The following is a 16,114-nucleotide window of genomic DNA, read 5'->3' as shown; positions in this document are numbered from 1 at the left end:
GATCCATCATCTTGAATTATATATTAAGGGGTAGTTTAGGAGTGAGGTGCTTAAAAAAAAACACACATGAAAAAAAGCTGTGAGGGTTTTAGGTGTTTGGTAAATTGAAAAAAAATGGCTTATTTTGGAAGCTGCTGTGAGAATAAGCTGAAATCAAAGGAAAAAGCTGAAGCTGCTATTTGCAGCTTTGGAAAACTGGTTTTTTTTTCAAAGCGCACGGAGCTACAGTGCTCTTTTAATGAAAAGACCCACTTTTTTTTTTCCAAAAGCACTTTTACAAAAAAGTTTACCATACACTCTGCTGATTTTTTTCACAGCCGCTTATTCTCACAGCACAACCACTTATTTTTACAGCAGTTTTTTTTTAAAACACAACAATAACAAACTAGCCCTAAGTATGATCTATGGTCTTGAATTCGAAACACATATTAATTAAAATACTGACGATTCTCTGATTAGAGGCTTTGAAGTCGTACCTTCGTGGAATGCATCAAGAGTACGCAAGCTTTGTAGTCGACAGACTCGACATGCTTTTGGCTCTCTTTCTTTTTGTTTTTTGGTGGAAGTGCTTTTGGCTTTTGGGTAACACAAAAGTACGCAAGCTTTTTATACCGTTGATAATAATTAGAATAAAACATAAAAATAAAAAAAAAATTAATGAAAAAAAGCTTAAAAACTTTGAGTTTTAATGATAATAACAAAATAAAGGGTAAAATGAATAGTAGTAAGATTGACTTTTTAGTGTAAAAATATGATTTTTCGTTAAAATAAACAGTACTGAAGCATTTTGTTAAAGTTCCCAAAACTAAAATGAGATCCACCACTACCTCCCTCATTCTTTCCATAAATTTCGTTGCTTTCATGTTCTCAGTCTCCCGAGTGGCCGTTGCTCATACCATGTCGACGGTTAGGATAGAGCCCCTCCTCCAGGACCTCCACCACTACGGTCGACAAAAACCCAGCCACCGCCGTCCGCAGTCGAATCATCCATTAAAGCTCAGCTCTTCTTTCACTGCTTTTCCTAAGAAGCTAGTAGTCTCCAACAGCCGCAGCTTCTGTTACTTCCAGCCTCCCACTCCCAGGAGGGGTCCCACTCTCGGAGTCAGAGCTGCCTCCACCGATACAACCACTGTCGAGACCTCCGAATCCACCGATCCCATCTACAAGAAGACCTTCCCTCTCAAGCGGACGGAAGTGGTTTGTTCTTTCCGCCATTTCTGAATTTGCTGTTTCTTTTGCTTGTGGGTTGTCGACGCTTTTTGAATTTGTAGCCCAATTACTGAGCTCAAATTTCAAGCTCTGTGATTTCTAGATGAACAGTGTTTTCAAAGCTGGAAACTTCGATTGGTGCTCGTTTGTTTCGCACAGTTTCTCGGCGACCAAACAGAAAGTCAAATTTTCCTTCTGAATTATCTGATTTAGCCTCTTTGAAATGGTAGGTGGAGGGAAAGATCTTTGTGAAATTAGATCATGGGAAGAATGAAAAGAAGTGGGTGCTGACTGTGGGTTGTAATCTTCCTGGAAAATGGGTTCTTCATTGGGGAGTTTCTTTTGTGGACGATGTTAGTTGGTAAAATCTTCAGACTTTAATAGTAGATTGCAATTACTCTCTCTCTCTCTCTCTCTCTCTAAAATGTTTGTTTGTATTGTGCAGCGAATGGGAACAGCCTCCTAGTGAAATGAGACCAGCTGGTTCAGTTCCCATCAAGGTATGTAATTGGGTTCTTAAGTTTGATTGCAGAGCTGTTGGTTGGAATGAATTTGATATACATGAGGATTTTCAGGACTATGCAATAGAGACACCCTTGAAGGAATCGTTGTCGTCTGTGGGAGGCGATACATCTTATGAAGTGAAGATTGATGTTAAACCCAACAGCGCAATTGCAGCGATAAATTTTGTTCTCAAGGTTGTGATTTTCAACTAGTAAGCCCTTTATATATATACCGGCTATTATGTTATTATGCCATCTTCAGTGTCTGCTCTTGTTGGGGTGTTTTGGTGTTGCAGGATGAAGAAACTGGTGCTTGGTATCAGCACAGAGGGAGTGACTTTAGAGTGCCTCTTGTCGCCTACCCACAAGACGATGACAATGTAGTTGGAGCGACAAAGGGCTTTGGCATGTGGCCAGGTTGTCAATGCCACTCTATTCTCTGGTTTGCTTGATTTATTTTGTTTGTAATACTGTTAAATCTGAACCAATTTGTGATTTTCCAAGAAACGGTGTAATAAAAGCCCAAAAGGAGACTGTCCTAATTCAGCTTAAGAGTGAAACTCCGATGTTTCTATACATTCTTAAAAATGATTCCTTTTCCACTTATCCTTAGATGCAGTTAAATGAATAAAAAACAGGTTTTGTTTTTCTGGTGTGAGTCTATATTCATATGTAACCAATGTCAACAGTTAAGCCAAGCGTCTGTCTTGCAGTCGTGGCTAAAATTCTAGAGCCCACAAATACCCACTCCTTTTTGGCTGTGGAGGAGATGGGTTATGGTTGATTAGTTTTTCATTTTCACTTTTTCTCCACAGTTGTCCAACCTGAACTGAGTGAAAATTTGAAAATTGCTTGTGTCCAATTCGATTCTAGGAGTTTTGGGAAAACTATCCAACGTGTTCGTCAAAGCAGAATCATCAAATTCCAAAGATCAAGACAGCAGCGGCAGTGAATCCAGACACCCTCAACAGAAAACTACGTGTGTAGAAGGATTCTATGAAGAACTGCCAATTGCAAAAGAAATTTCTGTAAACAATTCAGTAACTGTTTCCGTTAGCAAGTGCCCTGAGACAGCTAAGAATCTACTATACTTGGAAACAGATTTACCTGATAATGCTGTTGTTCACTGGGGAGTTTGCAGAGATGATACTAAAACATGGGAAATTCCAGCTGCCCCGCATCCACCAGAAACAGTAGTATTCAAGGACAAGGCTTTGCGGACTCGATTACAGGTTTCTAAGACTTTTTCTTTTCTTTTCTATTCCCTCCTCTCTTGTTCTTTATATTTTATATATAGTTTTGTAGTTGACCATTCTCTCTCGTGGTATAAACACCAAATGTTTGTTGACTTCTTTTGTATAAAATCATTATGTTGTATTCTAGTTATGGGATCACTGTTATATTTTTGTTTGAATTTTTGGGGAAAGGAACAATTTCTAATACTTTTGCAGAACAACATAATAACTGGAAATCAGAGTTTAGTGATCCACTGAACAACTTCCAATAATTTTGAAGATCATGAAACTGGTGCTACATTGTTCGTTTTAGTTAACTCTTCTCGCATACAAATATCTCTGTGTTGGTTGAAGCATGATTTTGAACAGTAGAGAGATAGGGTATTGTTTTTGCGAGCATGTGTATGATCAGAGGCCTATACTATATAGAAATTGTAATCTTGATTATTTTATTCATAGCACAAAGGCCTATTTATCCAATCGGGTATGCTTAGCGAACAAGTAAGAATCTCTACAAATCAGGAATACAATCATAATTATTTACAATATTAATTCCTAAACCTCAGGAGAAACGGTTTCCTTGGACAAGACTCCTTCTGTAACTTATAGGAGGACTTTGTTAGAAATTTTTAATGCATACGTACTTGGTGTACATGATATACATGATAGAGAACTGGTGAATGCATATATGTTCTGGCTATTAGCATCCACAGTAATTTGTATAATCGTAAATCTTAATTATACTTTCATTTTCTTTCTGCTTCTCTAGAAAAGCTTTAAAAGCAAGGTTTATTATCTGTTTTGTGCTTACTAAAGAATTTTTCTATTAAACTTGTCAAGAATGAATTATTTTCTTGATCAATTTTGTTATTATCATGGACATCTTGTGTGCAGCAAAAAGAGGGTGGAAATGGATGCTGGGGACTGTTTACTTTGGAAGAAGGACTCGCAGGATTTCTTTTTCTTTTGAAACTAAATGAAAGTACGTGGTTGAGATGTGTGGGAAATGACTTCTACATCCCCCTTTCAAGCTCAAAAAACGCAAATGTTGTACAATCAGAGATTCAATCTAAAGATGCTCAGGTACCTGACGGAAGTACAGAAGCAGTAGAAGAAAGTACTGCATATGCCGATGGATTAATCAATGAAATGAGGAACTTGGTGAGTGACGTTTTCTCTGATAAAAGTCCAAGGACAAGATCCAAAAAAGCACAAGAAGCCATTCTTCAAGAAATAGAAAAATTGGCTGCTGAAGCGTATAGTATCTTCAGAACTACCGTTCCAACTTTACCTGAGGAAACCATTGCAGAAACTGAAGAAGTGAAGGTCGCCCCTGCCAAAATATGTTCAGGGACAGGAACAGGTTTCGAAATATTGTGCCAAGGTTTTAACTGGGAATCTAGTAAATCTGGAAGATGGTACATGGAACTCAAAAGTAAAGCTGCACTGTTATCTTCACTAGGTTTCACTGTGATTTGGTTTCCACCTCCCACAGAGTCTGTTTCACCTGAAGGGTACATGCCCAGGGATTTATATAATCTGAACTCCAGGTAACATATGTTACATAATACTTTTGTCATGGTCTTCACAGTTCACCAATCACCACACGCGCGCACACACACACACACACACACCTATTTTTTGTAATTTTTTTTGAGCAAATGAAAAAGTAGTTCGGCATACCTCTGTTTTCTTGGTTTATGCACATTGCACATACTTAGTAACACACCAATTATTTGTTGAGTTTTAAGGTTTCATTCTTAATCATTTATTGTAGTAAAATTCCTTATTTGGTTCAGAGGGTTACTTTTATTTATTAGTTTCGATACTGAACTCTCATTTAAGAGATGCTAGTTAGTATCTCTATGGGGAGTATCATGTAAAAGTAGTGATTGCTCCTTTCTCCCACTTCTCAGATACGGAAATATGGACGAACTGAAGGAGACCGTGAAGGTATTCCATGACGTTGGTATAAAAGTTCTTGGAGATGCTGTTCTGAATCACCGTTGTGCACATTATCGGAATCAAAATGGTGTTTGGAATATATTTGGTGGTCGTTTAAATTGGGATGATCGTGCAGTTGTTGCAGATGATCCACATTTTCAGGTATTTAACTTTTTTTTGCTCATCTGAATTTCATTTCAAGAGGTCGCACTTGGTGCGATGGCAAGTGCCTTCGCCCATGAGCGGTAGGTCTCGGGTTCGAGACTTGGGAGCAGCCTCTCCATAAATGGGGGTAAGGCTAGCCGACATTCACCTCTCCCAGACCCTGCGTAAAGCGGAAGCCTTGTGCACTGGGTACGATCTTTATCTGAATTTCATTTCAAGATAGTGTCATTGATATGCTCCAAAAGAGACATGATATTTATTATTTAGTACATTTCATGTGCGCTCATGTGTACATGCAAAACTGTAGTTTATGGACTTGTTAGAATGTGATACAGCAGTTTATTTTATGTGCGCATGTGATGTTGTAGTTTATGATGTTGTAACGTGACAAACTTCCAAAGACACTTAAACTTTGTTTGTAGAATGTCTACGGTGCCCAGTGTTGCAACTCCAAACACGGTGCCCAGTACTGCACAACCCCATACATAATGCATGCACAGTCCAAATGGTGGCCAATGACCATAGATTAGTATTTGGTTTCGATAATAATAATAATAATACTCTTTAGCGAAACATGTTACCTGTTAGATAATCTTCTGTGTTTCTTGAGTTCCTTCACATATGTAGTTAAAAAAACTAATTGCCTATGTCTGTTCATTTCATTATAGATTGATTATTTTGGAAAGCACTCTGTAATCTCCTTATGTTACTGAAAGCAAATGTGATGTGGGATGCCTTTCTATTTGAGTAAAGTGTGCATGATATATGTAGGTGTTATCAAATGTTTATATGCCAATGTTTGCTTAACACGTTTTTTGGGAAAATTGTTTTATGTAGCTATTTTTTAAGATTTTTGAAAATGTTTTCTCTCTGTTATACAGGGAAGGGGCAACAAAAGTAGTGGAGATAGTTTTCATGCAGCCCCAAACATTGATCATTCACAAGATTTTGTGAGGAAGGATATCAGAGAATGGTTATGCTGGCTAAGGTTAATTCCTAACATGTTCTTATGCCCATTATGACGTAGAATATCAATTTGTGGACGTACCAGTACCTTGCAAAAATTTTGGACATGTTGTATTTTATCCAATTGAAGTGCAATCTCCCTTATGGTGCATGTTATGTTGAAAGTTTATCTATTATGTTGATATAAATGTATGACTGACCGTCACAGGAACGATATTGGGTACGATGGATGGAGGCTGGATTTTGTTAGAGGATTTTGGGGTGGCTATGTCAGGGACTACGTGGATGCTAGTGAGCCCTACTTTGCTGTAGGCGAGTATTGGGATTCCCTAAGTTATACGTATGGGGAAATGGATCGCAATCAAGATGCACACAGGCAGAGAATTGTTGATTGGATCAACGCTACTAATGGAACTTGTGGTGCATTTGATGTCACAACAAAAGGGATTCTCCATGCAGTAAGTGTGCATCTTTGTAATTTTTAATTGCAACTGTAAAACTTCTATGACTTTGCTTTCCATGTTTGTATGGCGGATGCTACTTTTATTCACATGGAATTACTTGTACTTGTACAGGCGCTGGAAAGGTGCGAGTATTGGCGATTGTCAGATGAGAAGGGTAAGCCTCCAGGGGTTCTTGGATGGTGGCCATCTCGTGCTGTCACTTTCATAGAGAATCATGATACTGGTTCTACTCAGGTTTGAACTGTTTTGATCATGAATTCTCTGTTATTTTAGAGTCAATCATATTAATATTTAAAAGTATCGAGATACAAATTCTTTTATTCTTTCTTTTTGAAGGGTCATTGGAGGTTTCCCAAAGGAAAAGAAATGCAAGGATATGCTTACATTTTGACTCATCCGGGAACACCTACAGTTTTCTATGACCACATTTTCTCTCACTACCAATCTGAAATTGCTGCTCTGATCTCTCTCAGAAACCGGAACAAGCTCAACTGTCGGAGTCTAGTAAGTATCACTAATCAAGTCGGTCTGACTTATAAGGAAATATAAGTTAAAATAGATTTCTGTTTTCATTCTTTTGTGGAAGATCAAGATATCGTCGAAGCTTCGGTTTCATTTTTCACTTTTCATTGTAGGTTAAAATCACCAAGGCAGAAAGAGACGTGTATGCTGCCATCATTGATGAAAAGGTTGCCATAAAAATCGGACCAGGTCATTACGAACCTGCTAGTGGACCTCAAAATTGGAATAAAAGCCTCGAGGGAGGAGACTACAAGGTCTGGGAAGCAGCATTAGTTTTTTCCGCACCGGTATGTGTGTAACTACGAGTATATAAAGTTGAGTACCAGATGATTCAATAAGGAAGCTCTCATATTTTACATCTTAAGCAAATCAAAGGATGCCAAGATAGCGTAATATGTACTTCTCTCTAGAGGTCTGGCTGAAAACCGTGAATTGAAGTTGTTTGGCCAGACATTTCCTGAATTTAAGGGATTGTAGACGCGCTCAACTGAGGATGGGGCGGGTGGGGCGGACAGACCTGCTTCAGCAGTACAGAATCGCGGTCAGTCGGCTGAGTGTGGAAGTGGTGAGCATGGTTTTTGGTTCGAAAAGCAGTGCTCCATCTTACACATGCTGTTGATGATTCAGTGTAAAACATACCTTATATGGAAAAACATATGCTGGTGTATATTTCATTCTATAACTTGCACTGTAACTATTATATATATAACGATGCGTTTAACCAATAATGTATAAATTCGTGCGTGCTTGTCACTCGTGGCCCATGAACTTTTATTTTCTGTCTCACACTGCTCCAGTCCGTCAACTTTATCCATGGACTCGTTAACTTTTTGAGTATTCTTCGTGTAGTGGGATACTTGATATATTCGTCGATATGTGGTTCATATTATTGGTATCATGCGAGTCTCGCGTTGATTAGAAAGTTGACACATTTCCTGGCAAAGGCAGAAAGTAAAGCGATATTTTCATAATATTAGGACAGCCTTGTAGGGATTTAATGAACTGCAGTGGTTAACGGGAATAATTCCTCCTTTTCCTAGTTGGATTAGATTTTGACAGCAGCAATGTTGTTTAAACCATCGTATATCTGTCTCTTCTTGTTTTGCTTGTCCTTTGCATGGCATGGAAGTAACTCGTAAATATATAAAACTGATCTGAAACCAAGACTGGAAGATCCCAAACCCAGACTATGACAATGTTTCACAAAAAATTGGACTGTGTAAGCCTTTGGTGATCGAAAATGTCTGCAACCTGACTTCAGTAGGAATGTATCGAACAACAATATCACCTTTTTGAACTATCTCCCTAACAAAATACTATACAAGACAATCAGTTCTGTGCAAGTATCCCTCCAAGTTAGGGAGTTTGCATGGCCTGGCTCGATCTCAGGTCCCAACTTTTTCATCAAATATTTAAGTCATAAGAACAATTATTCAACTCTAAAAAAATGTTGTGCGTCTTTCTTATAGCAAGAATGGCAAGTATATGTTGAAAAATCTAGCTCCACATTTTTATTTCAATCAAAGTCGACAAAGCTTAAACTTATCCATGCATACAGTATAGAAATATACTTGATTGACTATTTGGCTTGGTGAAAAAGGAGTCCCCTAGCCCCCCTACCTGTATCTGACGCGAGTGTAACATACCAGCCCTTTCTGCAACAACATCAAAAATTAGAAAGAAGAAAAAGAACTTTTCAAAAGGGAAGGGAAGCCTATAGTTATTTTTAAAGGTCAACCGAGGCATGGGAGCGGTTGCCCACACTTCCCGCCAAATGTCAGATTAAGTCGCTTAATTATAATTAGCTGCATATGCCTTATTCAGGCGAGTCTCAACTCATATTAAAAGACACCCCCCAGAGAAACCAATAGATAAGCTGGTCGGTAAATTAATAATCTCTTGTGACGGGTTTAATCTGTTGGCTTGGCTTGGCTGGGTCTGCTTCGACACCCTCGAGCAACCCTGTCCTCGCCCAACCCAACAGTTTCCTTGTCGCAAGGTGTCGGGGGCCGCTGACGAAGTACCAACAACAATGGTAGCCATGTTTAACTCGTCCTATTTCTTTCTATTTTTGTTTTTCTTGTACTTTGCTGTATTCGTTTCGAGCAACGATAATCCAACCGATGTTCCAAATGAAGATACGCTGGTATTAGATTTAGATGCGTACTGGAAAGAACGAGCCGAAGAAGCTGAAAAGGTGGCCATGGAATCCTACAATAAAAATCCTGAGAAAGTCACTGAAGAGTTCAATACTGAAGTTGGCAAGTAGGTCTATCATTGCATGCAGATTTTGTTTAAAACCAGAGTCTGACAAGAAAACGTTACTTCATACATTTATATATACATATGTATATGTTTTTGTTTTGTTATCAATGACATATATACATATATATTCAGGCTTATGTCGAAGGAAAACACCACAAGAAGGAACTTGAGGGGTAACAAGGCTTATACGGGTCCATGCATGGCGACCAACCCAATGGACGCCTGTTGGAGGTGTGACCCTAACTGGGCCAACAACCGAAAGAAGATTGTAGGCTGCGCCCAAGGCTTCGGTAAAAAGACCACCGGAGGGAAGGATGGTCCTTTTTACGTGGTGACAATGGGCACAGATGATGACGTGCAAAACCCTAAACCAGGAACCCTACGCCATGCCGTGATTCAGAAAGGGCCTTTGTGGATCATCTTCACAAAAAGCATGGTGATTAGGCTGCAGCAAGAGCTGATGGTGACTAGTGACAAGACCATTGATGCTAGGGGAGCCAATGTTGTGATAGAAGAGGGTGCTGGCATTACCCTGCAGTTTGTGAAGAATGTAATCATCACCAACCTTCACATAAAAATGATTGTCACCAAACCCGGTGGCCTGATCAGGGACTCTGTCGACCACATAGGTTTAAGAACCCAGAGTGACGGCGATGGTATCTCCCTCTTTGGTGCCTCCAACGTCTGGATCGATCACGTTTCCATGTCCAGGTGCGCAGATGGGCTCATCGACGCCATCATGGGTTCCACCGCCATCACCATCTCCAACTCCCACTTCACTGATCACGATGAGGTACTTAAAAGGGAATTACTTTAATCTTAAACTAATTAACTAACTAGCGAAAAACTTGTAGCGCGCCCTTGTTTGTTATAAAAGTTTTACTCTTGCACCCAAGGTTTCGAATTAAAATTTCCCCTCCTCTTCTCGCTTGTATAAGAAACTAATTAACTAATTTAGCCTAATAAATAATATTAATTTATGTAAATAACTACAATAATTTACTAATTAATGGTACGTACAAAATCATGCAGGCGATGTTGTTTGGTGCCAACAACGCCCACACTCAAGACAAAATCATGCAGATTACTTTGGCCTTCAACCACTTTGGTCAGGGACTGGTGCAGAGGATGCCAAGGGTCCGGCACGGATTCTTCCACGTGGTGAACAACGACTACACCCACTGGATCATGTATGCCATCGGAGGAAACATGAACCCTACCATCATCAGCCAGGGTAACAGGTTCATTGCTCCCATTAACGGGGTCACCAAACAGGTAATATACAGTTTAATTACATGAATTAATTTTTTATTAATTAGTAAATACTTGGCCCCAATTAAGTGTGTTCAAGCTCGAGCGTGGACGTTAATTTTTACCAAAACGTGTGCTTGCTCGATCGAAAAAGTAATGAGTAAATATAGTCCAAAATAACCGTTCGTTATACATGCATAATACGTTCGTTCATATCTAATATGTCATTTTGACTTCTGGAGTTAATTGTATAGGTGACCCATAGGGAGAATACACCAGAGGCAGAGTGGAAGAACTGGGAATGGAGATCTGAGGGAGATTTGATGATGAATGGAGCTTTCTTTGTTGAATCTGGATCAGGAGCCAGCAAACACCCAGCAAAGTTGGACATGATGCCCTTCAAACCAGGGACCCTTGTCTCAACGCTCACAAAATTTTCCGGTGCTCTAAACTGCGCTGTCGGCAAACCCTGCTAGGTTTTTTTGTTGTTGTTTAATTTCCTCTTTTTTTTTAATACCAATGAATGTAGTACATGTTGCTTTCAAACACAAAAAAATTCTGAACATATAAAGAACGGATTTTTAAATATACGTTGCATTGTTTTCTTATTCTCTTTTGTTATTTTTTGGGAAAAAAAAATTGTAGTGAGAGGGACATAAACCTTAGTTCAAATCTCAATGTGATGATGCGTTTGTTGCATCGAACTATTTCGGATTGGACTAACTTTAGGGACTAAGCTGAACTGGCTTAGACTAGACTAAACTGGACTGATTTAGTGAAGCGTTTGGTGCAGTGTCGGACTAAGAAGTAGGATTCTAATATTATATTATTTAATCTATATATATAATATTTTATTATTTACTTAATATATATTTATTAATATTCTATTATTAATTTATCTTTTTCTTATTTTCTAGAATCATTATTTCCAGCTAACCTCTCTTTATTTTTTATCCCCTGCCGTCTCTCTCCCCTCTCCTCTGTGTATCCAAGTTTCTTCGCTCTTTTTCTCCCTCTGTTGCATAGACTATTCGAATTAAAATCACAAAAAAATCACAAAAAATGGAGACTTGCCTTCCTCCAAAAAACCCAACCCCTCCCTCTCAAGCTTAGCACCGCCAATTCAATGGCAGCCCTGGTGAGTTTTCCTGTTCAGCTCATTCTCTCTCTTCCCTTAGTTTTTCCTTTCAAATCCCTCTCTCTCTTCCCTTTGCCTCTTTTCCCATCCAACATCACTTGTTTTTCCATGGGTGAGGATTGAAGTTGCGGACGGCACATGTGGGTGGGGCTGGGTATGTGTGTGGGTAGGGATTGGAGTTGCAGACTGACACACCCCGATCCTAGAATCAAGGCGTGATGGCCGTCACGTGAGCGTGACGTAACCAAAAGTGCGATGCGGAAGCAAAAGATATGAGAAATACGAACGAATAAAAACCAACTACTAGCAATAATATCCAACTAGCATGCTAGAGTGAGTTCAAGTGTAAAACACACAAATTCAGAGCATAAGTACTAGGTGCAGTCAAGTAGGACCATAACTAAGTTACAACACCCGCAGGTGAGTCCTATATTTATGTAGTCTGTCAGTACGCCGTGGGAATCCTCGTGGGCCACCAATGTTGCTATCTAGAACCTGGAGGGGCACAAAACAAAATTGAGTGGGTCAGTAAAACCAAAGTTTTTCAAAAACATTTCATCAAAACGTTTCTAACCCCTCGCTGTAAAACCTGTATACTTTCCCAGAAAATAACATAATAGCATAATATTTGTTCATATCTCTCAAAACATCAATTTTTATTAAAATCCAGCAAGTATGCCATGCTATAAATGACAATGACAGAATATGGATGCATCAATATAACAGGTGTCATAATGAATCAACCGGAGACCCTGCAGTTGGTCATGTACGATTAATTCTAGCTAAATATCCAAACCAACCGGAGTCACCACGGTGACATGTATGGCACTACTCTGCACATAAGTCAGAACTACTTGAAGTAGTATGTACAACAAGAATGGTGTAAGAATACACTCTAGTGCTTCTCTCATCAATCATCTGCGCGCATAATCTAAGGTCACCTACTAGTCGGAATCACCTCTAGTGATCTATACGACTAGTATGTCTGAACCCTCTCATGGTCTGTACGACATGCACTTACTTGGATCCAAGGTGAGCGTGCGGTGCGGTGAATAATATAAGCACTAACACCAAGGGTGCATGTTATGAGCTCTCAACACAATTCACATTATTAACAATTCACATGAATAACATAAAACTCACCTGATACTCACATGTGCGTTCACATCACCAATTCACACACATATATATGCAACAATTACCAATTCATATATTTCACAATATGCACGCATGGCATTTTAAAAACATACTTTCATTTAAACTTAATTTCTGGGAAAAATATCTATAGTATATAGGTATAAACAGAAATATTGCCCACTCACTGATAAGTCGAAGGGTCGTAGCCCCCGTGACGCCCTTGAATCCGCTCGTCCTCGGGATAGGTATCACCTATATGCGAAACAACTAAAACAACATTATTTAAAGCACATAACCGACAATTCGTAATAACTTCTTATACGATGCTCAATTTGGGTATATGAATATACCACAGTGACCTACTCGACATCACGGACGTCGACATATTTTTAAAATAATTTTTGGGCTTGTCACGCGCCCCCACGTGCCGGGACAAGCACGGGTCCACGCGCGTCTCTTACCTTGGGCTCGCCGGACTGGTTTTTCCGATGGCCTGAAAACTGGAGATTTTTCAATGTCCTTATTCTCCGTCATTTCTCAACCATTTTTCATGTATTTTATATCAAAATGAAGCCCTAAGCATGTAGAATCACGTTACACTACTTTAAGGCTCTAAAAACTACGAAATCTCACCGGAGAAATTCCAAGAAAACCGGCCAATTTCGAACTCAACGATCTCGACGTCCAAAACCTTCAAACTAAGTACTCCGAGCTTCCTTAGGACCTCACTAAGCTCACTATAAGCTTAGAATTCCCTGAAAATCAACACATCACGAATGCATGAACAGTACTCAAATCGGACCTCGGGTTTTTAACGTGATTTCTAAGGTTTCCCGTTCTAAAACTAGTACCATTCAACTCAGGAGGTCGAAAGGATGAAGAACCTTACCTTTTTGGCGTCGATCCGTGAAAGTTCAAGGGTTTGGCCCTTTGTCCGTACAATTTCGAGAGGGAGAGAGAGAGACTGAAACGGAGAGGAGAGAGAGAGAGAGAGCATAGGGGAAGGGAGAGGGTTGTCTCGTGTGTGTTGTGTGGTCCACCCAAAAACAAGTCACAACTTCATTCCCTAACCACACAAATTTACAACCCAAATTTTAATCCAACTTAAATAATTTTCCAAAGTTTATGGAATATGTGTATTTAGTCCAAATAATATGTCACACACACACATACCTTAGCACCCGTCAAGGGTAATTCCGTCATTTCACGTCCTTGATAAATAAAATCCCGGGACGGGCTGTGACAATTTACCCTCCTTATATAATTTCATCCTCGAAATTCATACAACCAAACAATCCACTTAATACTCATAAAACAACCTCGGATACATCTCTTTCATTCAATCTTTTGTCTCCCAAGTAGCTTCTTCCACTGAGTGGTTCCTCCACAATACTTTTACTAAGCTCATTGTCTTATTCCTTAGAACCTTGTCTTTCCAATCCAAGATAGTCATTGGTTCTTCATCATACGTCAAATCCGGATTAATCTCCAAAGGTTGAGGAGGAATTACAAGTGAATGGTCTGAAACATAATGTCGAAGCATTGGGACATGAAACACATTATGTATCTTAGATAACTCCGGAGGCAACTCCAATCTGTAAGCAACTTCACCAATCCTCTCAGTGATCTCATAAGGTCCTATGTACCTAGGACTTAGCTTGCCTCTCTTTTCAAACCGCACTACACCTCTCCAAGGTGACAATTTCAAGAATACCAAATTACCCACATCATAAACTCGATCAGTAGTATGTCTATCTGCTAAACTCTTTTGTCGATCCTGGGCCGCTTTCAGGTTAGACTTAATCACCTGAACATTTTGAGTAGTCTCATCCACAATCTCTGGGCCTTCAAGCACTCTTTCGCCAACCTCTGACCAACACAATGGCGTACGACAAGCTCTACCATAAAGTGCCTCAAATGGTGACATACCAATACTTGAATGAAAACTATTATTGTAGGCAAATTCCATCAAATCTAGGCGATCATGCCAAGAATCACCAAACTGTAACGCTGAAGATCTCAACATATCCTCCAACGTTTGAATAGTCCTCTCTGATTGTCCATCGGTTTGAGGATGATAAGCAGTGCTGTAAAGCAATTTCGTACCAAGAGCTTCCTGAAAAGCTATCCAAAACTTATAAGTAAATCTTGGATCTCGATCAGAAATAATATTCACTGGAACTCCATGATACTTCACAATCTTCGTGATGAACAACTTAGCCAATTTATTCAGAGGATACTTTTCCCTTACTGGAATGAAGTATGCTGACTTAGTAAGCCGATCTACAATCACCCAAACACCATCAAATCCATTTCGTGTACGCGGAAGCTTATACACAAAATCTATAGTTATATTTTCCCATTTCCACTGAGGAACGGGAAGTGGTTGCATCCGACCAAAAGGCTTCTTTCTTTCAGCTTTGACTTGCTGACAAACAATACACTTACTTACATACTCTGCAATTTCCCTCTTCATACCCGGCCAATAATAAAATGGTTGAATGGTATGGTACATCTTAGTTCCCCCTGGATGCATCGCATAAGCCGAACAATGTGCTTCATCTAAAATTTCCTTCTTTAATTCCTCATTATTCGGCACATACATTCTGTTCTCTTGCATAAGCATGCCATCAGATTCTCGAATTCTGAGGTCTTTCTTTTTCCCTTCATTTCTTAATTGGATCATTTCTTGGATCTCTTCATCACCCATTTGAGCTTCAAGTACACGATCAACCAAAACTGGCCTGACTTGGAAACTAGCAAGAAAAGCTTCTCTTCATTCTTCTAACTCCAATCTTACTCCAGTAGCTCTCAAATCTATAAGAAGAGGAACACGACAAGCATACAAAGCATTGAGTCGACCTTGAGGTTTCCTACTTAGTGCATCAGCTACCACATTTGCACGACCCGGATGATACTCAATAGTGCAGTCATAATCACTTAGTAACTCCATCCACCTCCGTTGACGAAGATTAAGATCATGTTGAGTGAAAAGATACTGAAGACTCTTATGATCTGTGAAGATCTTACACTTCTCACCATAGAGATAATGCCTCCAAATCTTCAAAGCAAAGACAATGGCTGCCAACTCAAGATCGTGAGTAGGATAATTCCTTTCATGAATCTTCAATTGTCGAGAAGCATAGGCAATCACTCTATTATGCTGCATCAAAACACATCCCAAACCATTTAAAGAAGCATCACTGTAAATCTCAAAGTTACCACTATCATCAGGAAGTACCAATACTGGATTATGAGTGAGGCAATATTTCAACTGCTGGAAACTTTGCTCACAATTCTCATCCCAATCAAACT

At 39.4% G+C, this 16,114-nt stretch overlaps 2 protein-coding genes and 1 long non-coding RNA gene across 3 annotated transcripts; 2 read left to right on the top strand and 1 right to left on the bottom strand.

Moving 5' to 3' along the window:
* The first annotated feature begins 785 nt into the window (after nucleotides 1-785).
* Nucleotides 786-7,761, top strand: LOC126606960 (alpha-amylase 3, chloroplastic-like). The gene is made up of 13 exons (XM_050274373.1): nucleotides 786-1,197; nucleotides 1,440-1,570; nucleotides 1,655-1,709; nucleotides 1,785-1,907; nucleotides 2,009-2,129; nucleotides 2,586-2,944; nucleotides 3,842-4,497; nucleotides 4,864-5,053; nucleotides 5,938-6,044; nucleotides 6,231-6,480; nucleotides 6,598-6,720; nucleotides 6,823-6,990; nucleotides 7,122-7,761. Exons 1-13 carry the CDS (start codon nucleotides 811-813, stop codon nucleotides 7,305-7,307), a joined length of 2,856 nt encoding a protein of 951 aa, XP_050130330.1. The 5' UTR covers nucleotides 786-810; the 3' UTR covers nucleotides 7,308-7,761.
* Nucleotides 7,762-8,869: 1,108 nt separating this feature from the next.
* On the top strand, nucleotides 8,870-11,114 carry LOC126606962 (probable pectate lyase 3). Its single transcript, XM_050274376.1, has 4 exons — nucleotides 8,870-9,273; nucleotides 9,406-10,066; nucleotides 10,306-10,548; nucleotides 10,779-11,114. Exons 1-4 carry the CDS (start codon nucleotides 9,041-9,043, stop codon nucleotides 10,998-11,000), a joined length of 1,359 nt encoding a protein of 452 aa, XP_050130333.1. The 5' UTR covers nucleotides 8,870-9,040; the 3' UTR covers nucleotides 11,001-11,114.
* A 1,868-nt stretch (nucleotides 11,115-12,982) lies between these two features.
* On the bottom strand, nucleotides 12,983-13,762 carry LOC126606964 (uncharacterized). The gene is made up of 3 exons (XR_007617433.1): nucleotides 13,689-13,762; nucleotides 13,433-13,554; nucleotides 12,983-13,051 (listed from the first exon to the last, which is right to left on the bottom strand). It is a non-coding gene; the product is annotated as an uncharacterized LOC126606964 (long non-coding RNA).
* Nucleotides 13,763-16,114: the final 2,352 nt, after the last annotated feature.

The sequence above is a fragment of the Malus sylvestris genome, chromosome 16, assembly GCF_916048215.2.
Source record: "Malus sylvestris chromosome 16, drMalSylv7.2, whole genome shotgun sequence".
Lineage (NCBI taxonomy): Eukaryota > Viridiplantae > Streptophyta > Magnoliopsida > Rosales > Rosaceae > Malus > Malus sylvestris.
Note: the sequence above shows the minus strand (reverse complement) of the source record. Positions and strands in the feature narration are given on the sequence as shown.

What these genes read in the sequence shown, in the direction of transcription:
- LOC126606960 (XM_050274373.1), top strand. Translation starts at nt 811, where the DNA reads ATGAGATCCACCACTACCTCCCTCATTCTTTCCATAAATTTCGTTGCT. An exon ending in CAGATGATCCACATTTTCAG is followed by an intron (nt 5,054 to 5,937) that starts GTATTTAACTTT and finishes TCTGTTATACAG; the next exon opens with GGAAGGGGCAACAAAAGTAG. An exon ending in CAAAAGGGATTCTCCATGCA is followed by an intron (nt 6,481 to 6,597) that starts GTAAGTGTGCAT and finishes GTACTTGTACAG; the next exon opens with GCGCTGGAAAGGTGCGAGTA.
- LOC126606962 (XM_050274376.1), top strand. Translation starts at nt 9,041, where the DNA reads ATGGTAGCCATGTTTAACTCGTCCTATTTCTTTCTATTTTTGTTTTTC. An exon ending in TTCAATACTGAAGTTGGCAA is followed by an intron (nt 9,274 to 9,405) that starts GTAGGTCTATCA and finishes ATATATATTCAG; the next exon opens with GCTTATGTCGAAGGAAAACA. An exon ending in TTAACGGGGTCACCAAACAG is followed by an intron (nt 10,549 to 10,778) that starts GTAATATACAGT and finishes TTAATTGTATAG; the next exon opens with GTGACCCATAGGGAGAATAC.